Below are 23,522 nucleotides of genomic sequence, written 5' to 3'. Positions count from 1 at the left end.
CCAAGGGGACAAAGCTCCTCCCCATTTCTTTTCCTCTCTGTCTCTTGCTCCCCCACCCATGCAGGGTGACACAGAAGGGGGCCAAGCCCCTGGGACAGCTGATGTGGGCAGCGTGGCTGGCACTGCCCATCCTGACACAGGGGCTGAGCAGAACGACCTTCAGCCCACCAGCTAAGGCAGAAAATGATGTTCAAGCTGATTTTGCATCATTTGAGAGCAATTTGGCTTCAAAGCCAGGCTGCCCCATTGCCAGGGGCCCTGGGTGACAAGGGCAGCAGGCTGAGGAGCTGCAGTGCCCAAAGCCACCATCCCAAAGCCCCGGGCACAGCACGGGGGGCGCGGGGCAGCACACACAGCACGCGTCTGTCACACCCATCAGCCTTTATACACCCTCCAGCTTCCTGAATCCCCCAGAGCTCAGGCTCTAGAGCCATAAAGCAGCCGGGGAGGAGGGACAAAGTGGGGGTTCTTTCCTGAGGGGGAAGTGTGGAAGGAGAGGGAGAGAGGCTTTTCCTCTGTGCTGTGGCCCTGAATGGGGCTCGCTCAGGCTGGCCCCAGACAGATCCCTGCAGGGCAGCAGGGGATGCTCACCCCAGCCCCGGGACCAGTGGCACGGTGGCTCTGAGGGGGAGGTCACAGCAAGGCTGGGGTGCCCGGTGTGTGGCAGAGGTGATGGGAGGGGAAGGCCGGATGGGCACACGGCAGCACGGTGATGGGAGCGCGCCCCTCCAAGCGTGTCCTGGTGCAGGGTGATGGTCCTGGGAGGTGTTTCCGTGGGTGGAGTCTGCGGTAGGGCAGCAGGGGGGCCAGGGGGCGGGGGATGTGCAGGGCATGGGCACAAGGGGTCAGTGGCCGCGGGCTCTAATCGTCCTTGTCCTTGGCGCCGTGCTTCAGGATGCGAGTGAACTCCACGTAGTTGAAGTTGCCCTGCTTGTCGATGGGCGCCTCCCGGTACATCTCATCCACCTCCTCGTCGGTGAACCTGTCCCCCATGGTGGTCAGCAGCTCACGCAGGTGGTCCTCGTGGATGGAGCCTGCAAGGAGGGCGGGGGGCAGCGTTAACAGGGGCACCAAGAGGGCTGGGCACAGCTCTGCAGCTGCCTGGGGACTGTCCCTGCAGTGTGTGGCTCTGGAGGGTGACTGTCCCTGCAGTGCTGTGGCTCTGGCGCTGCCTGGGGACTGTCCCTGCAGTGCTGTGGCTCTGGAGTGTGACTGTCCCTGCAGTGTGTGGCTCTGGAGGGTGACTGTCCCTGCAGTGTGTGGCTCTGGCGCTGCCTGGGGACTGTCCCTGCAGTGCTGTGGCTCTGGAGTGTGACTGTCCCTGCGGTGCTGTGGCTCTGGAGTGTGACTGTCCCTGCGGTGCTGTGGCTCTGGAGTGTGACTGTCCCTGCAGTGCTGTGGCTCTGGAGTGTGACTGTCCCTGCGGTGCTGTGGCTCTGGAGTGTGACTGTCCCTGCAGTGCTGTGGCTCTGGAGTGTGACTGTCCCTGCGGTGCTGTGGCTCTGGAGTGTGACTGTCCCTGCGGTGCTGTGGCTCTGGAGTGTGACTGTCCCTGCGGTGCTGTGGCTCTGGAGCTGCCTGGGGACTGTGTGACTGTCCCTGCAGTGCTGTGGCTCTGCAGCTGCCTGGGGACTGTCCCCGTGGTTCTGTGGCCCAGCCCCGTGCTGCCTGGGCACAGGGGCCGGGCTCTACCTGAGGCCTCCTCGTCGAAGCAGGCGAAGGCGTTGCGGATCACGTCCTCGGGGTCGGTGCCGTTCAGCTTCTCGCCGAACATGGTGAGGAACATGGTGAAGTTGATGGGCCCCGGCGCCTCGCTCATCATCCCCTCCAGGTACTCGTCAGTGGGGTTCTTCCCTGAGGACACAGGCAGGGCTGGATGCAGGGCCCTGCTCCCCAGCTCCCATGCAAACAGCTGGAATGGCTTTCATCCATTGCAGATTGATCTGCTGGTTCCTGTTCCCCCACCCCACAAACAGGGGAAGGGAGATTCTGCCCAGTGCTGCCCCCTCAGCGCCTCTCCTGGTGCTTTCATCTACACCTGGGAACAAGCTGTGCCTTGGGGGAAGTGCAGTAATAATTTGGGGTTACTGGGATGAAACCCGTGGCTATTCCCATCCCCTGGCAGCTCCGAGGAGAGGGGCAGCAGCGTCCTCACACCAGCCCCGTGCTGCTGACGTCCCCAGCACTGCTCCCGCCATGGGTGCAGCGGGGAGGGTTCAGCTGCTCTGCTGAGGTCCTGCCCCCAGCGCTGGCCCCTCTCTGCTCCCAGAGCTCCCTGGAGGAGGGAGATCCCTCCCGTGGTCAGGCAGGACCCCCAGAACAGGTTTGGCTGCCAGGTCAATCATTGACAGACCTCCCAAAGCGCGCTGGGGGTACCACGGGGGTGGGAGGAGGGAGCCATGGTCTGCAGCAAAGGAGAATGGCTCGGGGCAGGGAGTGGGTACAGAGCTGCAAGCCTCAACCAGCCCAGGTGTCACACCAGCACGGGGACCTGCCTTTGTCACCCAGCTGAGAGCAACGGGAGGGCTTTGTTCCACGTGGGACAGCCCCGGTGACATGCTGGGGTGAGACTACTCAAACACTCCATGGCTGCAGCTGGTCATTGCTCCCAGGGCAGAGCTTCTCCAGCTCCAAGGGTCCCTTCCCTTCTGGTGAGTGCACCTGTGAGCAGCACCCAGAGCTGCTGCCCCCAGACGCCTCACAAACACCCCTTGTGTCAGCTGGTGGGGCAGAGAAATCCCACCCTGGGCTCTGAGGCATCCCAGCACAGGCAGTGTGGGCACGAGGTCACCCTGGGTGTGGGCACGAGGTCACCCTGCAGCTCTCCCTGCTCCCGAGCTGGTGCCAGGGGCAGAGGGACCTGCAGGGGCACGGGGGGGGCACAGTGTTGTCCTCACCCATGGAAGCCAGCATGTCGTGCAGATCCTCCTTGTCAATGAAGCCATCTCTGTTCTGGTCGATCATGTTGAAAGCCTCCTTGAACTCCTGGATCTGGGACTGGTCAAACATGGCGAAGACGTTGGAGGTGGCGCGCTGGGGGCGCTTCTTGGTGGTCTTGGCCTTGGCACGTTTGCTGGACATCTTGGTGGCTGGGGGAGTACCTGGGGGCAGGAGCATCAGGAGGGCTGGGGACAGGCTGAGCCAGGGGGCCAGAGCAGGGACACACCATCCCTGGCACCTCCAGTGCTGTGCCTCAGTTTCCCCAGCTGTCACAGACTTGGGCAACACAGGGAGATGAGACAGACACAGGGCCAGATGTGGGGATGGACAGGACTTGAGCTCTGATGAGTCACAGAGCAGGCAGAGCTCACTGCAGTTCCCCAGGACCATCCTCCAGGGCTGAGCCCCCAAACCCCCTCACTGCCTGTCCTCTCTCCATATCTGGGCACAGGAGAAACACCTGGCCCAGCACCCACCTGGGTGCCAGTCCTGGGGCCATGGGCATGGAGGTTTCAGCACTTCAGTCACCGTGGCCATGCCTCACCACCTGCCCCTGCTCTGACAGCCTCTCCAGGCCCAGCACATTATCTGCTCCAGGCTGCTTCCCATGTCCCTCCCTCCATCCGTCCATCCATCCATCCATCCATCCATCCATCCATCCATCCATCCATCCATCATCCATCCATCCATCCATCCCCCATCCATCCATCCATCCATCATCCATCCATCATCCATCCATCCATCCATCCATCCATCCATCCATCCATCCATCCATCCATCCCCCATCCATTCATCCATCCATCATCCATCTATCCATCCATCCCCCATCCATTCATCATCCATCCATCATCCATCCATCATCCATCCATCCATCCATCATCCATCCATCCATCCATCCATCCATCCATCCATCCATCCATCCCCCATCCATCCATCCATCCATCCATCCATCCATCCATCCATCATCCATCCATCCATCCATCCATCCATCATCCATCCATCCATCCATCCATCCATCCATCCATCCATCCATCCCCCATCCATCCATCCATCATCCATCCATCCATCCCTCATCCATCCATCCATCCATCCATCCATCCATCCGTCCATCCATCCATCCATCCATCCATCCATCCATCCATCCATCATCCATCCATCCATCCATCCATCATCCATCCATCCATCCATCCCCCATCCATCCATCCATCCATCATCCATCCATCCATCCATCCATCCATCCATCCCCCATCCATTCATCCATCCATCATCCATCTATCCATCCATCCCCCATCCATTCATCATCCATCCATCATCCATCCATCATCCATCCATCCATCCATCATCCATCCATCCATCCATCCATCCATCCATCCATCCATCCATCCATCCCCCATCCATCCATCCATCCATCCATCCATCCATCCATCCATCCATCCATCATCCATCCATCCATCCATCCATCATCCATCCATCCATCCATCCATCCATCCATCCATCCATCCATCCCCCATCCATCCATCCATCATCCATCCATCCATCCCTCATCCATCCATCCATCCATCCATCCATCCATCCATCCATCCATCCATCCATCTATCCATCATCCATCCATCCATCCATCCATCCATCCATCCATCCATCCATCCATCATCCATCCATCCATCCATCCCCCATCCATCCATCCATCCATCCATCCATCCATCCATCCATCCATCCATCATCCATCCATCCATCCATCCATCCATCCATCCATCCATCCATCCATCCATCCATCCATCCATCCATCCATCCATCCCACCTCTTGCTGCTGCCCTCCCTGTCCTGTGGGACACTGTGGGACAGGCTGGGATGGTCCTGTGGGACACTGTGGGACAGTCCTGTGGGACACTGTGGGACAGTCCTGTGGGACACTGGGACAGTCCTGTGGACAGACTGGCCCGAGGCCAGCCCAGGGAAGGGACAGTGCTCTGAGCCCTCGTGTTGGTGCTGCAGACCATTCCTCCCTCACACACATTCCTGCCTCTCCTCCTGGCCAGCGTCTGGCTGGGCAGCAGCTGCTGGGGCCATAGCAAATGAATGGATCATGAAGGGGTTCCACGGTGCAAGAGCAGAGAATCACTCCTGTGCTCCATGTGCCCCATGCCTGGTGGGCAGCAGGACCTGGGCTCCCCATCAGTGCCCAGGGATGGAGCAGTTCAGGAGCCACATCCTCTCTCATGGGGACACAGCCCAGGGAGTGCAGCAGGGCTGTCCCTGCTGGGCTGGACACCCTGAGAGGGCTGCCCTGGGATCTGCCCTGGGATCTGCTCTGGGAGCTGCTCTGGGAGCTGCTTCCCAGCTGGGTCCTTGGTGCTGACACAGAGGGACCATGGGGACCTGGGGAACATCCCCTGGTGCTGGCATGGACCAGAGCAGAGAAAACAACTCCAGAGAGCCTCCCCCTGCCCTCCCCACACCACACCCACTCTCCAGGTCTCTCCTTCCCCTCCTGCTGTCACTCCCTCAAGGGGTAGCAGGGGTAAGGCCTGGGGCAGGGGACCACCAGCCAGGTCCTCAGCCTGCTGTGGTCTCCAGGTTCCCACAGCTGGGCTGTGCTGGAGGGACGTTCCAAGGGCATCAGGCAGCGCCAAATCACAGCCCAACACACCATGGTGACCAGCAAGCTCAGAGGGGGCTGGGCACTCTCCCCACATCCTGACAAGGCTCCCATCCCACTGTGGGTGCACCCACAGAACCCAGGCAGGGCCCTTCATCTGCAGGGAACATGCCTGATGTCCCCAGGAGCCCTCCCTCATCCCCCCTATGCCCCCCATTCCAGGATGGAATCCACACCTCCCTCAGCCCCTCCCTTGTGCTGACCACACACCTGACAGCAGCCACCAAACCCCCCCACATCCCTGAACCCTCCCTCCTTCCCCAGCGCCCAGCAGGGAAGAGATGTTTGTCACCAGCCAGCCAAGGGGGCAGCAGGACTGGGAGCCCACCCTGGGCGAGCAGAGACCTCATCCCCCAGTCCATCTCTGCCTGCTGCTTCCTCCAGCCTCTTTGCAGGAGGCCAGCCCCTCTCTGCGTGCCCTGCCAGGCACCACCAAGCACCAGGGACACCCCCAGGTGGCACCAGGGACACCCCCAGGTGGCACCAGGGACGCCCCCAGGTGGCACCAGGGACGCCCCCAGGTGGAAAGGGCCGGTGACATCCCATGGCAGCAGCATGAGAAGCTCAGCTCAACACCACAACACCACCAGGCAGAGTCAGAGCCAGAAATAAAAGCCCTGCTGGTGGCCCATGGCACTGGGCTCAGCTTTCAAAACACATCCAATTATTAGCAGAATTATTAGCAGAAGACTATAGAAATAAGCAGGAGTTTTGCTCTCACCACATGAATTAACATAATCCAAATATTTACCCTGCCCTGACTGTGATTAGCAGCAGCACAGCTTGGCACCATCTCCACAGAGACAGTGCTCTTCAGCAGGATGAAGTACAACTTTGACAGCACGTGGATCTGCAGTTTGATCCAAAATGTGCCTGGAAAGATGCTCAGTCCTGAGGTTCAGCTCAGTCATTCTATCTGTGCTGTTTGACAGCTGGCTGGGACTTGAGAAGAGATTTTTGGGTCAGTGTGGGGAGAGGTTCCTGTGCATGGATTCTGTACAGGGATCTGCAGCCAGAGCTGATTCAGCTGGAGCAGTCCCTGCTCTGCACAAGGGCTTGATGGCCACGCTCCCCTGGTAGCCACTCTTTGTGGGATTCCCAAAAACCCAGGAGCTCCAGGAGCACTGCAGGGAATGCTGGGCCACGATGCCCTGCAAGCTGGGCTGGCCTCAGCTCAGACCAATGGTGCAGCTCCCACAGCTCCAGCGTCCCCTCAGCAGGAGGGACATACAGGGACACAGGTGCTGCTCCCATCCCAGCACTGCCCCAGCCCAGAACTGTGGATCCTGGTGGTCAGTGCTGGGTGACAGCCACACACTGATCTGGTCCCCAGCTCACCCTGCCACAGCTGCCCTTGTTCCCTTGTCCCTCTGCCACTGCTCCTGCCAAAACAATTTCCCAGCCTCCTGCAGTGGAGGCAAAATGATCTCCTGCCAGGCTTGTGTCTCCCCACATGAGAGCCAGGCCCAAGGGACCATGGGCTGACCTAAAGAGCTCATAAATTAGTAAATAGTTTAGTTTGAAAGAGGAAAGGACCCACAGTTATCAGAAATATAAACTGCCATGTGTTTCCTCCTTGGTAAAAACCAAGCAAGCAACTCCATCCTGGTGCTGCTTCCTGGCTGTGCTGGGGAGGGTGGGACAAGCCAAGGGGACACCAGAGGCAGTGCCACCAGGGCAGGCAACCTGTCCCAGCCCCATCCTTCCCTCTGCCTGCTCCCAGCCTCCCCTGCAGCTCCTGCCGTGCTGCCTGTCCCGGCCGGAGCTCACGCTGGGCTGAGGGCGCTGTGACAGCCCGGGGGGCACAGAGGAGGAGCAGCAGGCAGGGGACAGGGCAGAGGTGGCAGCAGCCTGTGCCCAGTCCCGGGGGTGTTCACATGGATCCTGAAGCTGTGATCTCCCAGGATATGCTGCTAAGGGTTTCCCAGGGGGGCTGCTCAGAAGCTGCTCCAGCAGGAGCCACTCTGGATGCGCTGAGGGGGCTGCAGTGGGACTGCCCTGCTGTCCCTGTCACAGCCGGCAGGGACATCTGCTCCAGGGCCATCTGCTCCAGCAGCTCCTCCCCAGGATCCTGGCACCATGTGCCCAAAGCTGGGTGCTTTGGGTCAGGGAGGCAAAGAGCAATTCCAGCAGCCTGGGCTGTCCCTAGGGACACTCCTGCAGGGCAGGAGACTGTGCTCCTGAGGGGAGACTGTGCTCCAACCTCTGCCCAGGCCTGAGGGACACTCCTGCAGGGCAAACATCGGCTCCTCAGCAGGGACTGTGCTCAAACCTCTGCCCAGGGCTGCTCCCCAAGGAGAGCTGTGAGTACCAGCGAGCCTTGAGCAGCCACGTTCACTGTGGGCAAGCGCTGGCCCCAGCACGGGCAGCCCCCGGCAGCCTGGGGTGGCACAGGGCTGGCAGGGTGAGCTGGCGCCCTGTGCGTGCCCCTGGCACAGGAGGGGGAACATCGGGGTGAGCTGGTGCCCTGTGCGTGCCCCTGGCACAGGAGTGGGAACATCCTGAACATCCTTCCACCCTAAAGCTTTGCCAGCCGCAGGCACCTCTCGCAGCCCCGGGGCTGCTCACCGGGGGAGGGAGCAGGGAGCAGCTCATCTTCCCTGCTTTTTTTGATGTTAAACCAGCCCTTTCCTCCAGCACAGCCCTGCACAGGATGCCTGTGGGATGTGGCGTTGCTCAACTTCACCAAGAAGGGTTTCTGGTGCTGGGGGAGCCCCACTGCCAGCAGAGGCACCGGGAGCTGCAGGAGGACTCCTCAGCCCACTGGCCACTGCAGGAATGCAGGCAGCTGCCATTCTGCTCCTTTTATGGCCTTATCAGAGATGTGGGAAAGGGAGCCTGGAGGTGAGAGGAAAGCAGAGCCTGAGCCCTGGGCTGTGTCTCCAGCCCAGCCCCAGCCACCGGCGCTGGGCCAGGGCAGCACCAGCCAGAGCAAAGTGTGCAGCGAGCCCCGGGGAGCCGAGCTCATCCCAGCCCTCCCCAGTTCCCACCGCACACTGGGGACACGGCCAGGCCCACGCACAGCTGTGGGGCTCAGCTGCAAGTTCAGCAGATGGTTCTGCACTCGTTGCTTCCCACCAAGGGCAGGAGACGAGGAGCTCACTGTGTGACACACACACACATCACTGTGTGACACACACACACACACACACACACACACGCACACCCAAAGCTCAGGTCCTGCAGCCCCCAGGAGAAGCCCTGGCACGGACACCTCGGTGTGCAGAGCACCCAGCCCCTTCCCAGGCCCGGGAAAGGCACCACAGGCACAAGGTCCCCGTGGCCTCGGGCAGCCAGCAGGGCTGTCCTGGCCGGAGTTTGCTGTTTTCCCAGGGGAATTAAGGGGCTCACCTCGGCGGGGGAATGTGGCCGCAGCGCCTCGGAGGGGGGAGGTGGCCGCAAACTCCTCCTACAACCGCACAGAGCCTGCCAGGGAGAGAGGAAAAAAATTCCAGCGACTGAAGGAACCCAACCATCTTTGGTCAGCAGCAGCGGTTGTTAACACTTGGGGATGTTCCACTCCAAAGAATTCAGCTCCGGCCGCCCCCTTCTCCTACACATCCATGTTTTAGAGCTTGCCTGGCTTTTATCACAGTCGAAACATTTTGTACCAAAAGGGCATGCTGGGAGGGAAGCCAAGAGGGCTTCGAGTTTTCATGGGAAAGACTAAACAAAACACAACATCCCTCTGCGCTTAAGGCTGAAGGAAATGAGCTAAATAAAGCTTTTCTGCCTTAAAGAAGTTTATTGCCTGAAGTGGCTCCCAGGCCACTGGGGAGATATCTGGAGCATCATGCATGCATCCAGATCTTAGCCCTGGTCATCAGCAAAAGGACTCGGAGGAAAAGCAGATGTTCCAGACTGGAACAGTCTCAGAGATCAGGAGGTGGGTGAAGGCACGGGCAGCAGGATCTGCTCCTGCAGCTCTGCCGCCCCGGGGAAGCTCCAAGGCACTGCAGACAGCCACCCTCAGCTTGGCTCGGGACCCATCCCCAGCTGCCCTTGCCGGGACAGTTCTGCCGGGCCAGAGTTTGCCCGGGCACAGGATGCCCGGCAGGGCACACCGGGGATCCTCCTGCAGCCCGAGCCGTGCCCAGGGCTGACCTCGGCACCAGCTCCAGCACCGCAGAGGTGGAGGAACGGCGGGGCTGCCTCTCTCTGCTCCCCGAGGCAGCGGGGCCAGCTGCCCCTGCTCTCCCGGGACGGCTGGGGCTGTTCCCCTGCTCCCCCAGCTCCGTCCCTACCGCTACATCCCTCCAGCTCCGTCCCTACCGCTGCATCCCGCCCCTCTCTCTCCGCCGCGGCCGCTCGTTCCCATCCCGGGGCCGCTCGTTCCCATCCCGGACCGCTCGTTCCCATACCAGGACAGCTCGCTCCCTATCCCGGGGCCGCTTCGTTCCATTTCCGTGGCCGCTCGTTCCCGTCCCGGGGCCGCTCGTTCCCATCCCGGACCACTCGTTCCCGTCCCGGGACAGCTCGTTCCCATCCCGGACCACTCGCTCCCATCCCAGGGCGGTCCCGTTCCCATCCCGGACCGCTCATTCCCTCCAGGGGCGGTTCCGTTCCCATCCCGGGCCGCTCGTTCCCATCTCGGGGCGGTCCCGTTCCCACCCCGGATCGCTCGTTCCCATCCCGGATCGCTCGTTCCCATCCCGGATCGCTCGTTCCCATCCCGGACCGCTCATTCCCATCCCGGACCGCTCATTCCCTCCCGGGGCGGTCCCTTTCCCATCCCGGACCGCTCGTTCCCGTCCCGGGCCGCTCGTTCCCATCTCGGGGCGGTCCCGTTCCCACCCCGGACCTCTCGTTCCCATCCCGGACCGCTCGTTCCCGTCCCGGGGCCGCTCATTCCCGTCCCGGGGCGGTCCCGTTCCCGTGCCCTCACCTGTCCCTCCCGGGAGCTGCCGGAGCTGGGGCCGTGCGGGTTGTGCTCTGCGGCTCTGCGGACGCGGCTCGGCGGGGCGGGCGGGCCCAGGGTCCCGGCCCGGCCCGGCCCGGCCCATACAAGGCAGAAGAATGCGGCGGGGCCGGGGCGCGGGGCCGGGACGCCCTTATATAGACGAAAGCGGCGGCCACGCGTGCCCCGTGCCGCGGGGGATGCGCAGCACCGGCACCGGCACCGCCGAGCCCGGTGACACGGGGGACACGCCCCGAGGGTGGCACTGCCGGGGGCACGCGGGCACCTGGAGCTGCTCCGGCTGTGGGGGGCAGGTCCCTGCTGGTGCGGCTGCTGCAGGACCGGAGCCCTGGGGTGTCTGGGAAGGCCAGAGAGCGTCCTCAGGCTGCACCGTGGGGGCCACACGGGGAACGGTGCCCAGAAGGGTCGGGCAGCCCCTCAAAGGTCTCTAACAAGTGGCCTGGGGCAGAGAGCAGCTGGGAAGTGCCCCATTGCCGAGCAGGGATGCAGAGCCTGCAGAAACAGGGATGGGGAGCTCCTCTATCCGAGGCGGGACTCACGCTGACCCTGGGACACCTCTCCAGGGCAGCAGCTCTTGCTCACTGCTGCCTTCCCACCAGCAACCCTGAGCCTCATCACAGTCCTGCAGCCACCAAGAGGAGCTCCTGGTCCTGTGGGATCCCCCTTGAGAGGGGGAGGCCCCTCCAGACATCATCCCAGAGGAGGTTTATCTCTGTGTTGTGGGGTGCCAGAATTGAACCTGCAGAGGAGCAGGAAGGTGCAAGAGGGAGACCCAAGGAGTACTTCTGAGAGGGATTGTTCTCCTGGGGACTCAGCCCTGAGTGGGCAGCTGTGGCAGTGTTCACAGGGGTCTGAGGATGAGGGAAGGGACAGGATCTGACTCCATGTTTCAGAAGGCTGATTCATTATTTTATGATATATATTATATTAAAACTATACTAAAAGAACAGAAGAAAAAACTTCATCAGAAGGCTAGCTAAGAATAGAAAGAAAAGAATGATAACAAAAGCTTGTGTCTCAGACTCTCTGTCTGAGCCAGCTGGGCTGTGATTGGCCATTAATTAGAAACAACTGCATGAGCTAATCAAAGATCTACCTGTTGCATTCCACAGCAGCAGATAACCATTGTTTACATTTTGTTCTTGAAGCCTCTCGGCTTCTCAAGAGGAAAAATCCTAAGGAAAGGATTTTTCATAAAAGATGTCTGCGACAGAAGCAGGAGCAGGACTGCCCAGCTTCAGCATTCCCGGGAATTCCATCACTGCCCATGGAGATGTGGGAACCTGAGGCTGAGGACCAGACCCTGATCAGAGGGGACAGCAGGGAGCACACAGGCTGCACTTGCAGCAGCACAGATGAACAGAAATGAGCAGTGGCACAAATTAATCTTCAGCTGCCATTCTCCTGCAGGGCATCACTGCAAACAACAGCTAAAAAGCCAAAAAAAACCTGTTTCAGCCCTGATATAAAAGCAGTGGCTGTGCCCTCTGGCAGGCTGGCCAGACCCTGCCCCAGCCACGGAGCTGGCTCCCACTGGCTCGGAAGGCTGTGACCTGCTCTGCCTGACTTGGGGACATCCTCCCGTGTCCCTGTGCTGCTTGGATGAACTCTGCAGGGGCATTGCCTCCCCTGGGGAGCCACAGAGCTTCCTGACCCTTGGCTGGAAGCAGGGATGCTGTCTGCAGCCCCTCCGAAGGACAGGCTGTGGGCTCAGAAGCCAGCAGAATGCAGGAGTAGAGTTGGAAACGCTGCTGGATGCTATGCCAGGGTGGAGACAAGCCAGGGAAAGCACAGAACCTTTGCCATGCTCGTGAGCTGGACAGGGAGGCCACAGAAGGTTTGCCTTTTTAATAAAAAATATAAGAAAAGAGGGGGGGAAACACACACACAAAATAAAAATTTAAAAAAAAAAGGAAGAAAAAAAAAAAAAAAAAAGAAGAAGAAAAGAACACCACAGAAACCCCAGTCGGGAGTCAGGCAGCCTGAGCTGCCACCCCGTGGCTGGTCCCAGAGTTTTCCCAGCCCCAGCAGGGCCCAGGTGTTCCCAGGAGCCCCGCAGGAGCAGGGGGTGGCTGCATCCCTCACTGAGCTCTGCATTCCCTGGGCAGGAGCTGCTGGAGGGGGCTGCAGGCACACGGCAGCTCCTGCAGCTTTGCAACCCCTGCAGCCCTTCCTGCCTTCCCTGCCTGTGCCCAGGGCTGCCCATGTCATCCTTTGTCCCTGCTTCCATGTACCTGCCACACACATCCCTTACCAGGGCCTGTCTGTGCCCTCTGGCACCTCTCCTGTCTCCCTCTGGCTCTTTCAAGCCCAAATTCAAATTGCTTCTCTCTCTCTCAGCATCAGGCAATGGAAATGGAGTAAAACAAGCCGTTTTTTTAAAGAGTGTGAATTTTAGGTCAGTTCCCTCACCCAGGTGTCATCATCACCAAGCAGGCATTTCCATCCCTGTGAAGTGGGGACAGGGACAGGGATAGGGACAGGGATAGGGACAGGGACACTGTTTCCACTCTCCCCAAGCACCTGAGGAGTGTCTGGGGAGCAGGGCTGGAGCCAGGACACGTCTGGCCTGGCCCTGCCGTGGGGGTCAGAGGCAAAGGAGCTGCCAAAGACACAGCCATGACCCCACACTGGCCCCTCCCTGGCCATGCTGCCCTGGTTTGGAGCAGCCCCTGGCTTCTGGCAAATGCTCAAGGGGCTGGAGGTGATCAGGGCCTGATGGCCTTGCAGGAGCAGGGCAAGATATTTCTCCACAAGCCCATTAGAATATTGCATAATCTGTATTTAAATTGCACTCCCCAGCTGGAAGTGATCAGAGCTCTGGGACAAGGACCCCACACAGGGTCAGCCTGCACCCACGGCCTCCAGGCCCTGCTGGCAGCAAAGCAGCTGCTGCTGGAGCCTTTGGAGCTGCAGGCAGGCTCTGGAGATGCTCAGCACATCGAGTTTGCAGGCTGTGGGACAACAAGAAATGCAGCACCTCAAGCATGGGGCTTGTTACTGGGAGAAAGGAGCAGCAGGGCTCATGGTGTGCCTGTGCCAGGGGGATGGGCACAGCAGGGGAGGGAGGAACGGCTCCACACAGGGCTCACTGAGGATCCCCACAGGATCCAGGGCTCAGTGAGGATCCCCACAGGATCCAGGGTTCAGTGAGGATCCCCACAGGATCCAGGGCTCACTAAGGATCCCCACAGGATCCAGGGCTTCCAGCAGTGCCCACATGGCCCCAGCAGCACCACTCAGCTGCCAGGGACAGCTGGAATATGGAATATTGTCACTGAGGCCCCTCTCTACCCACACAATCCATGCTGAGGAGGTTACAGAGAGAGAGCCGAGCACACCCTGCCCACCGCATGCAGGAGTAATTCCTGTGTGCTTCCCCAGGAGTGCAACTGGCCTGAGTGCCTCTGTTCTTGCAAGGCAAGGACACGAAAAAGCGACAAATCTGTACGGCTGCACCAGTGATGACTCTCCCCACAGCCCCCACACGTTCAGCTGCTCTGAGGTCAGCTGAATAACCAGGTAAGGAGCTGCATGACCCTGTGCATCCAACAGATACACCCAAGCCCTGTGGAGCCCCTCAGCCTGGCTGAGCACCGGGACCCCCATGGCGGCCTGTTTGAGGGCTCGGTGACCCTGCAGGGCTGCCAAGGGCTGCGCCCCTCCCAGCCAGGCCAAGACTTGACTTGGATTTCCCTTCCCTCCCCTCCCCTCCCGGCCGCCGTAGGGGCAGCCCCGCCCGTGTCACGTGCGGCGGGGCCGCGCGGCGATTGGCGGCGCGCGCGGGCCGGGCCGGTTCCGGGCCGGGCGGGCGGATCCCGGCGCAGGATCCCGGCGGATCCCGGCGGAGCGGGATGAGCGGCGGGCGGCGCCGGGACGAGCCGCCGCACCCGCAGCACCACGCGGTGGCCAACGGCGGCGCGGCCGGGCGCGGCTCCGTGTGGGGCAAAGCGCTGCGCAGCGACTCCGCCTGGCACGACAAGGTGGGACCGGGGCGGCGGGACCGGAGGGGGCCCTGAGGGGGGGGGGCGCACCCGCGGGGTGCCGGAGGAGCCGCCGTTCCCGAGCACGGCTGAAGCCCGTGTGGGGACCTGCGGGCTGAGGCGGTGCCGGGGCTGGGGCCGTGCCCGCAGCCCGGGGGCGGCTGTGCGGGGAGTGCTCGCGGAGCGCAGCCGTGTTCGCCGATCCCCCGTGCCGGCACACGGCTCTTTGCTCTTTGGGCGTGGAGCCAAGGGAAACACGGTGTTGAGACACCTCCGTTACTATCGGCTTGTGGTTTAACCCACTGCTCGGATACAATAAAAATGTCCCTCGTGTGGTTCGAGGGCAGCAGCCGGAGCTTTCCGAGGTTTCCCCGTGCCCGTGTGCCCCTGCGGTGCCTGTCCCGTGCCCGGGCACACTGCGCGGGTTCGGCCTCTGCTCCCCGCTGCTGCCTTTGCTTTCGGCCTGGGGAAGGGGCTCGCTGTTTCCCTGGGGCTCAGACAGCAATCTGAGTCGCTTTTTCCTTACCTGGGGCTCGTGTGTCCCTGCCCCCTCGCCTCTGGCACATGGAGCTGGAATTTCAGAGTCAGCAGGGGAGCAGGGACGGCTGTGCCAATGTTTTGATTCAGTAGGAGGCGAACTGAAGGCTGAGCTGCCTGTCCAGTGCAGTGACCAGAAGAGATGTCTGTGTCTTACATGGATTCCCGTCTTCTATGCGGAGCTGAACAGCTGGCACATGCCACAGGCTTGGGGGGATCACAGAGGCTTTGGTGTTTGGGGGGATGCTGGGACAATCCCAGTTCTGGGGAGGCTGGGAAAAGAGATGTGAGCTGAAGTGACGCTTATTGAAGTGTGAGCCGTGCTGCTAGGCTACAGTAGCTACAGGAGTGTGGCCCTTGGACAGAGGGATGAGCAGAGCCCTGCTGCTCAGGAAGCACAGAGCTCTCATGGCACCGGTGAGGTACAGCTGTGCTTTGGAGCTGCCCTGAGCCCCAAAAGCTCTTGGGTGCAGGAGGGACTGGGCCAGTGTGAGTAGAGCACTCTCGAAGCATAAACAGTTCTTTAAACTTTTATTCCAGGGGATTATTATTGCTCCTTTAGTAAATAAGGGGACTAGAGACTTGTTGGCCTCTGCAGTTGGCCCATGGGAGGGCAGAGCTGTGTGTTTAATGTGGAAGCAGAGGAGTCCAGGGTGCACAATGCCTCAAGCTGCTTTATCTGTTCTGAGTGCAATATTTTATACTCTGAGTGGAGAACTAAGTGTTCTGTATGCTGAATTTTCACCTGTTAATTGTGTGGTGCTTTAAAAAAAAGAAATGGAATAAATGCCAACATTTTTCTTGTGCTTTGTCTCCTCAGGACGAGTTTTTAGATGTGATCTACTGGTTCCGGCAGATCATCGCAGTTATTCTGGGAATCATCTGGGGAGTGGTTCCACTGAAGGGATTCGTGGGAATAGCAGTGTGAGGTTCATTTCCTTTTCTGTCTGGTGTGTGTTTGCACGTTTGGGCTGGCCTGGGAGCCCATTTGAGGCTGTGCTGTGAGCAGGGGGCTGGCTAAAGGCAGGCTCTGCCTGCTCTGGGTCTCACAGCCAGGCTGTGGTTAGCATGAAATTCACCCAAATCATAACATGGCCAGCAGTCTCTTTCTCCTCAGCCTGATTAATACTTCTAAACACTGTTATTTGTTTTGCTATTAAAAGGGGCAATGGCAGAAGAAGGGAGCTAGCATTTCAATTGCCTTGGAGTGTGTCCTGCACGTGTGGGAGGGGCTGGCAGTGTGGTGCCTGCTGTGGTCACCCAGGAAGGAGCATCCAGGGGGGAAGGTGTGCATGTCCTGGTCTTTGAGCCCTGTCAGCAGGAGGTTCTGTCAGCAGTCAGGGACAGCTGCTCTGAGAAGATGAAAAGATTTGCTCACAACATGAGAGGCTGGAGGTCCCAAGCAGGCACAGTGGCACCAGCAGAGCTCAGCAGCACTCCTGGCTTCCTGACACGGCCCTTTGAGCCATGGGGTGGGGAAGGCAGTGCCTGAAGGGGGTGTGTGTGCATGGAATCCCTGGGAGCCAGCTCACCTCCCCAGAGGTGTCTGAAGGCTGCAGTGAGTTATGAAGAGAAAATCTGTTTGGGCCTGACACGTGCCTGGAAGCGTTCAAGGGCCAGCAGAGGTGGGTACACAGTCCTGCTCTCTGCACATCTGCTCTGGGAAGATGCTGGATCTGCTCTGGGGAGCCTCTGTTTGCAAATATCTCTGCCTAGCCAAGGCCTCAGTGGTCAAGCTCCAGCCTCACAGCTTTTCTTAGGCAAAATTCCGTTGTCATCTTGTCCCTCGTCCCAAGTGTTCTGGTTTTGGCAAGAAAGGGGAGGGGTGATGCTGCAGCAGGAACCAGGTTAGCTACAACAAACAGTTCAATCTGAAGTGCCCCCAGGAACAGTTCATTATTCTTACTTAGTCACCATGAATTGACAAGGCACCTTCAGGCACCTGAGCCCATTCCTGTGCTAAATGTAATCAGGAAGGATTTGGTTACAGTGGAAAACTAAAAGTTTCTGGAAGTGTGTGTGTGGTTTCTCTGTGCTGTGCAGTGACACAGCTGCTCCAGCCTGCTGCTGGTCACCCACTTTGTGTGTGTGTGTGGTCATCCCACCCTTCCCACACAGCCTTCCTTGCAGGGCACGGACCTGTCCCAGCCCCAGGCAAACAGAAGGTTGTGTTTGTTCTCTCTGCTCAGCACAGACTGGAGAGCACTGAGGTGTCTCAGACTGAATCCTAGTGCTGGAGCCTGAATCTCTGTGGCCCTTGTTTGTTCCCTGTTTGGTGCTGGCATGCTCACAGAGATCATGGAGGTGAGAGTTTTCCCTCTCAGCTGCCTGAGAATCAAGAAGCACACTCAGGTTCTCTCTGGAGGCAGAGCTGCTGCCAATCTGCAGGACAGGAGAACCTGCAGGTTTGCACATCTGAGGATACTTCCAGCTTTTGACTTCTGCCTCTTGAGCCCTTCTAGGAGTAGGTTGTGCCTTGTCAAGTGAACTTCATCCCAACCTGGCAAGCTCACCTGGAGGGGCTCTTTGGAGGCAGTGTCTGAGCTGCCTGGGAAGCATTGCAGGAAAAGAATTCCTCTTTGCTTCCTCTCTGTTGTGGATGGAAGGTATTTCACTGTATGGCATGTGGGATACCCACAGCCTGTAGCACTGCAATGATGGTTCCTGACCTCTCTCTGCAGATTCTGCCTGATCAATGCTGGTGTTCTGTACCTCTACTTCAGCAGCTTCCAGCAGATAGATGAGGAGGAGTATGGTGGGACGTGGGAGCTAACGAAGGAGGGATTCATGACATCTTTTGCACTGTTTCTGGTAATGCCTCTTGCTGTCTTTAAGATGATTTGTGAATTGTGTTGGTGCACTTTCTGAAGAGCTGGGAGGAGAGCAGGGGAAGTGGTGAGAGAAGGCAGATGTGTTAGCACCAAGTGCCAGTGGTTGGGATTGCTGCCTGTGAAACACAGTGCTGACACCTGGGGTTTCTCTGTAGTAAAGGATGCATCAGCCACTCCCTCCTCTGTCCCAGATTCCCTGGTGGAGTTCCTTCCATTCCATCTCGAACTAGTTACACCTGGACTGGTGCTTTGGGTGTCTGTTTTTCCTTTGCTCCCCTCCCCCAGGTATCTGATCACAGCCCTTGATTAGCTGGTGCCTCTAAATCCCTGGAGGGGCTGTGGTGGGATTTTCATGTGGGGAGGCTGGCAGACAAGTTGGATGCCACCATTTGGGGCAAGTGGTGATCCTAAGGTCTCCCCAAGATCACCTCAAGCTGGAATTCAGTCCCCTGTTGAGAGCAGGGTCTGAGGCTCGTTTGCTGTGTCTGACACCTCTCCAGAGGCATCCAAATAACTTTCCCTTCCTTTCCTCCCCACAGGTGGTCTGGATAATCTTCTATACTGCCATCCACTATGATTGACACAGTCTGCAGCATTTGCCTGGTAAATCAGTTGTCAATAAATAAGAGAAGGTTTTAATAAATCCTAGTCTTTAGTGGACTGGTGGCAAAGTGGGGAAGTCAAACCAGCTCTCCTCTGTACCAGTGGTCTGGGTAGCCTGGAGGAGCCCCAACTCTTCTGCTGGAGAAGCCTTTGTCTGTTTTATATACCCGTGAATTATTGGAACTATTAAAAAGCCATTGGAATTTTTGGAAGTGGTTCAAGACTGTTCAAATTTGGAACTTTCTGTGACTCTAGCCAGTAACTCTTATCAAACTCCTGTGCCGAAGGTTGAATCTGTTAATTTAATGTATGTATGCCCTTCTGTTTGAAATCTGTCATTAAACTCTGACTTGTCTTCCATGGTTGTCCTTTAGACAAACAGTGTTTCAAAAGCAGTTGTAGGTACATGGGCAGAAGGCACAGCAGCACCCAGGACATGAGCTGGTGGCTGTCCTTAGCATGTTTTTGTAGTAACCAGATCTGACTTGATTAAACAGACTGTGTTGTTACCATTTCTAATTTTTTTTTTGTTTTATTTTACTTGCAAATCGGTTGTTGATCTGAATTTTTAAATGCTTTTTGCTGAAGATGAATTTTTAAGTGATTTTGCTAGGTTCTTTGGTGAACCAAGATGTATTCAGGAGGCTCAGAAGCTCCACTGCACTCTGCCAGCCTGACTACCAAGTTGCCATCACATACCTCAGAGCTTCGTAGTCTCGAAGGAGTCATTCTGGAGATACCCTGTTAAATGTTAGTGTTTCAATTTGGTTTTCAGCTCTTGAATTCAACTGCTCTTTGTTCATAAATGCAGGGCACTAAAACACAATCGAGGCAGCTATTATCTTAAATGCAGAAGTACCAACTTGCAAACTGGGCAGAGTATGCAACCTGTGGTTTGGGAGGTGCTTGATCACTTCACAGCTCAGTCCCTCCCTAGTCATGCCCTTTTTGTGCATCAGTGGGGAGTCTCTGCTTTAAGGTACTTTTTAAGAATGTGTCTTTCAGAAATAGTTCTTGGGAAACACGCACAGTCCTTGTTCTTGTCACAGGACCTTGTAGTCTTGTTGCCATGTGGTCCTTGCTTCTCTAAACAGCTCAGGCACCCAAAAAGAGTCCTGACCTAACGCTGCCTTATAGTGAGGGGTTGGTAGTTTAGTGTGCTCTTGCTGCAAGCCTGCATTGCCTCCTCTCTGGTGGAAGTGCCACAGCCTGGCTCTCACTGGGAGTGCAAAGGCAGGGATCTCAATCTCCAAGTGCTGAGCCTGGGCGAGCCTCCGTTCTTACCAGGGAAAACCTGTCTGTTCTGGGGAAGAAACAGCCCTGGTTATTTTAGGTCCTTGGGATGCCAAGGGAAGAGTGCAATAGCAGACAGCTTCTGCTACTTGTGAGTGGCCAATTTAAGTAAATTATCTCAAAAAAACTTCTTTATTTTCTCCTCCCTATCCCCAGACTTGCCCAAACTTTTAGTCTGCTACTTTCTCTTCCTCTCCTATCAGCTGAAATCATTAACTTTCTATGAGAATTACATAACCTGCTAGTCTAGGTCACCCTTTCCTGCTGGCATCTGTCTGCATCTTAGCTGCTTACAGCCATCAGTAAAACCATTGTATACTTGAAATGCTCCAATAAATGTTGCCTGAATAATCCACTGTGCAGCTTCTGTGTCCTCTGGTCTTTGATGTTTTGTAAAATGGTGGGAGTGTGGGATTGCTTTCAGAGTTTGATTTTTTGGTAAAGTTTTTGAGATTCTTAGATCTCTTGTGCTGCACTTTGAGAAGAGGCCAGAAGCATTTGCAGTGGCAGCTAATGCTTAGATCCATGCTTCAGCTAAGCAGGCTGAGCCATGTTGCCTGTTCAAGCTGTTCTTTTAGTGACTGTCCCTGCCCTGTGACACTGAGCCAGTGCTCCCTCCAGAGTGCTCAGGTGTGCTCTGGAGCAGGACCTGGAGCACTGCTGCACAGTGTGCAGAGAGAGTGCAGAGCTGCTTCCCTGACCCTCTGCTCTAGTCCTTGCTTGCTGTGCTCCCCCCAGCTCAGCTCCTTGGACAGCTCAGTGCAGTTCCTGGGGCTGGAAGCTGAACCTGAGCCAAGGAGGATCATGACCATGAACAGACATTGGCCTCTGGTATCTCTAAGGCTCCTTGTAAAGAATTTACTGATTGCTGTTGCCCAGCTGCAGGCTTTTCTCTCTTCAGGTTCCTGTTTTAAGGGGTGCCTCAGGGGCTAGGAGCTGGTATCCCCTATGCTGGTCAGCAGGAGAACTAAATCTTTGGTGCCTGCTCATGAAGGAGGGAGTTCATTTTATGCTCAAGGCAATGTGGCAGCCAGCAGAAGGGAGCTGAGCATCTTGCAAACGATGAGAACTGTAAATACAGGGAGCACTTGCAGAGATTTGAGAGGCTGACACAGGAATGGTGTAGCAGAGAGCACGGTTTGGTGCTGGGAGGACAGGAGAGCCTTGGCTGACAGGAGCAGGGAATGCTGCAGGAGAGCAGGGCCTGGGCAGCACCCCTGCCCTCATTTCTGCACTGGCACAATGAGTTTACTCTGCACTCCTTGGTGGGAAAGAGCCAGTGGCTGGTGGGGCTCAGTGCTATCACAGAGCCTCAGCTCGGGGAGAACAATGTCCTTCCTGCTCTGCAGAGCTGGGCTGTGGGAGCCCCAGCTGCTGGGACACACTTCCAGCAGCAGCTGTACCCTCATGGAGCTGGGCTGTGGGAGCCCCAGCTGCTGGGACACACTTCCAGCAGCAGCTGTACCCTCATGGAGCTGACACACAGGCTGCACAGGCTGCACTGCCCACAGTGCAGCTCCCTGCCAAGCTGCAGACCTGCAGAACATCACCTTGGCTTCCAGCAAAGAGCACCAGTCCCTGGCAGGAGAGAGAGATCCCCTGGCCTAACCTTGTTGAGAGGTGAGCAGCAAGTGTTCTGTGTGGTGGAACTGGTAAAGGAGTTTCTGGTGTCCTTGGCCTCCAGGCACATAATGTGCTGAAATTAATGCAAGTTACTGTGGGTGTTAAAGGGAGAAAACCGGGGTGGGTGCCAAGGGGTGTTGGAGGGTGGCTGTGCCCCCAGGCATCCCTAGTCCTGCCAATCCCAGCTGTCAGAGCCCAGCTAGACCTGCACTGAGCAGTGCCTGTTGGGGTGGCAGCACCCCCCAAGCAGCCTCTGTCCTCTCCATGGGGTGTCACCATCTCTGCAGCTCCCCAGGTCAATTTCCAAGCTTGCAAAGATTGCTCACAGCTGTTGGCTTTCACCTGCCCACAGGTGTCACAAAGCATGTAACACTGAGACTATATTCAAATAAACTTCTTTTATAAACCAATTAAACTAGATAAACCAATTAAACCTCAGCCAACAGATGAATACAGATTCGTGCTGTGAAGTAGAATTGGAACCACCTGACTGAAGGAATTCTCAAGATTTCAGAAGGGTCCCCTGGAATGCACAATCCCTATGCAATGAGCTGAGGGCTCTCAGCCTCAAGGAGCTCTCAGGGAGAGTCCCCAACTGCTGACCCACAGCTCTGAGGAGCAACTCCACTGTCCCCCAGCGTGGCTCCTTCCAGAGCCTGTGGGATCTGACCTGTGGTAGGACAGAGCCACATTAACCTTCCCTGACCGGGGCTCTGACCTTCTGCCCCACCACAGCCCCAGGGCCTGGTCAGGCTGGAGCCAGCCGTGACACAAGGGGGTGGCAGAGGGGCTGAGGTGGCTGCTCCTGCCACAGCCAATTGCTTTGGGCTTGTCTTAAACACCAGAGAGGCAGAGGCTGGGCTGGTGGGTTGATCCTCTGCCAGGCAGTGGGTGGAAGAGGATGCAGTATGGACATAGCTCCTGGCCTTGTTGAAGATGCAGTGGTGGGGAAGAAACCCCTCCAGCTGCTGGGGATGGGGAGACTGGACAGATGCCTGAAAGTGGAGCAGACTGAGACTGGTTTGCAAAAGCCAAACTATCCTACTCCTGTCCCTATTCCTACTAATTTATTTACTATATCTGGCAATGGTCATGATGCCCTCAGGCTGCTGGAGGCACAACCAAAACCTTGCCAGTGCCTCAGCAAAGGAAGATTTACAAATCCCTGCGTTGAGAAGCACCGAGCCAGTGGAGCTGCTCATGCAGGGGATTAGCTGGCTCATTGGAGGATGAGAAAGTAGGACACGTACCTGTCAGGTGACCTCCCCAGATCCAAACAGCACTTCACATGCTCTGCCTCCCAAAACAACAGATGTCCAGGACACATTGGGGCACTAGATGGATTTTTCAGATCTGGCAGCCAGAGACAAGTTTGTTGTGCCAAGTCGAGAGAGGCCAGTGTTGTTGCAGGGATAAGGAATTTACACAAACTTGGACCACAGAGAAAAACATCTTCCATCTTACAGTTATTTTACTGGTGGTTTTTAGGTCAATCTCTGGAAGAAGCGCAAGGGAAAATTTAAATGTTTCAGCCAATTTGATCTCAGAAACATCCATGTAATCCAGGCCCCTCAAGGCATGTAAGTCCACCACAACTCTGCCAAATGGGAGAGCTGTTGGTAAGCACAGCTCAGGCCTGCCCCAGGCATAGCTGGCCCTGTGCCCCCATTTGGGTTCCCCCTGGCTTTGTGCTGGCTCCCCGTGCTGCCCAGTAGCCTCAGCCCCTCCTGATACCTGTGCTGGTGCTGCTGGAGCCAGGAGCCGCCAGTGCCAGGTGAGCCTGGCCAGCTGCACCTGCAAAGGGCACCCAAACCCCTGTGCTGCAGCGGTGTCCCGCTCTCATCCCAGAGGGCCACAAGCCACAGAGCAGGCAGCGATGGAAGGCAGAGCAGAAACCCGCCCGCTCGGCGGCAATGTCACAGCATCTCCTGCCGAGGGTCCCACTGGGCGCTGGTGGCCCTTGCCCCGTGACAAGGGGCGACACGTGAGCCCCCTGCTCCGGGCTGGCTGTGGCAGCGACATGTGGTCCATGCACATCCCCTGCAAAACGCTTCCAGCCTTCTGGAGGCGGACGGAGGAATCTCGGATCCAGCTCCCCGGAGGCCTGGCCCGGAACCCGCCCGGTGCGGCGCGGCCGG

General features: G+C 57.7%; 2 protein-coding genes across 2 annotated transcripts; one reads left to right on the top strand and one right to left on the bottom strand.

Annotated features, from left to right (window-relative positions):
- Nucleotides 1–366: 366 nt before the first annotated feature.
- On the bottom strand, nucleotides 367–10,568 carry MYL9 (myosin light chain 9). Its single transcript, XM_063172097.1, has 5 exons — nucleotides 10,482–10,568; nucleotides 8,948–9,022; nucleotides 2,898–3,101; nucleotides 1,693–1,854; nucleotides 367–1,034 (listed from the first exon to the last, which is right to left on the bottom strand). The coding sequence occupies exons 3-5, from the start codon at nucleotides 3,079–3,081 to the stop codon at nucleotides 862–864; spliced, it is 519 nt and encodes a 172-aa protein (XP_063028167.1). The 5' UTR covers nucleotides 3,082–3,101; nucleotides 8,948–9,022; nucleotides 10,482–10,568; the 3' UTR covers nucleotides 367–861.
- A 3,800-nt stretch (nucleotides 10,569–14,368) lies between these two features.
- On the top strand, nucleotides 14,369–20,123 carry RAB5IF (RAB5 interacting factor). Its single transcript, XM_063172096.1, has 4 exons — nucleotides 14,369–14,497; nucleotides 15,855–15,958; nucleotides 17,716–17,845; nucleotides 18,405–20,123. Exons 1-4 carry the CDS (start codon nucleotides 14,369–14,371, stop codon nucleotides 18,444–18,446), a joined length of 405 nt encoding a protein of 134 aa, XP_063028166.1. The 3' UTR covers nucleotides 18,447–20,123.
- The last annotated feature ends 3,399 nt before the right edge of the window (nucleotides 20,124–23,522 follow it).

This window comes from Melospiza melodia, chromosome 19, assembly GCF_035770615.1.
Source record: "Melospiza melodia melodia isolate bMelMel2 chromosome 19, bMelMel2.pri, whole genome shotgun sequence".
Lineage (NCBI taxonomy): Eukaryota > Metazoa > Chordata > Aves > Passeriformes > Passerellidae > Melospiza > Melospiza melodia.
This window is presented reverse-complemented; position numbering and strand designations above follow the sequence as displayed.

Bases quoted from the DNA above. Each gene is read 5' to 3' on its own strand.
- MYL9 (XM_063172097.1), bottom strand. From the start codon at position 3,081: ATGTCCAGCAAACGTGCCAAGGCCAAGACCACCAAGAAGCGCCCCCAG. The intron at 1,855-2,897 runs GTGAGGACAACA...CTGTGTCCTCAG, and splicing joins CGACATGCTGGCTTCCATGG to GGAAGAACCCCACTGACGAG. The intron at 1,035-1,692 runs GTAGAGCCCGGC...CCCTCCTTGCAG, and splicing joins CTTCGACGAGGAGGCCTCAG to GCTCCATCCACGAGGACCAC.
- RAB5IF (XM_063172096.1), top strand. From the start codon at position 14,369: ATGAGCGGCGGGCGGCGCCGGGACGAGCCGCCGCACCCGCAGCACCAC. The intron at 14,498-15,854 runs GTGGGACCGGGG...TTGTCTCCTCAG, and splicing joins ACTCCGCCTGGCACGACAAG to GACGAGTTTTTAGATGTGAT. The intron at 17,846-18,404 runs GTAATGCCTCTT...TCCTCCCCACAG, and splicing joins CATCTTTTGCACTGTTTCTG to GTGGTCTGGATAATCTTCTA.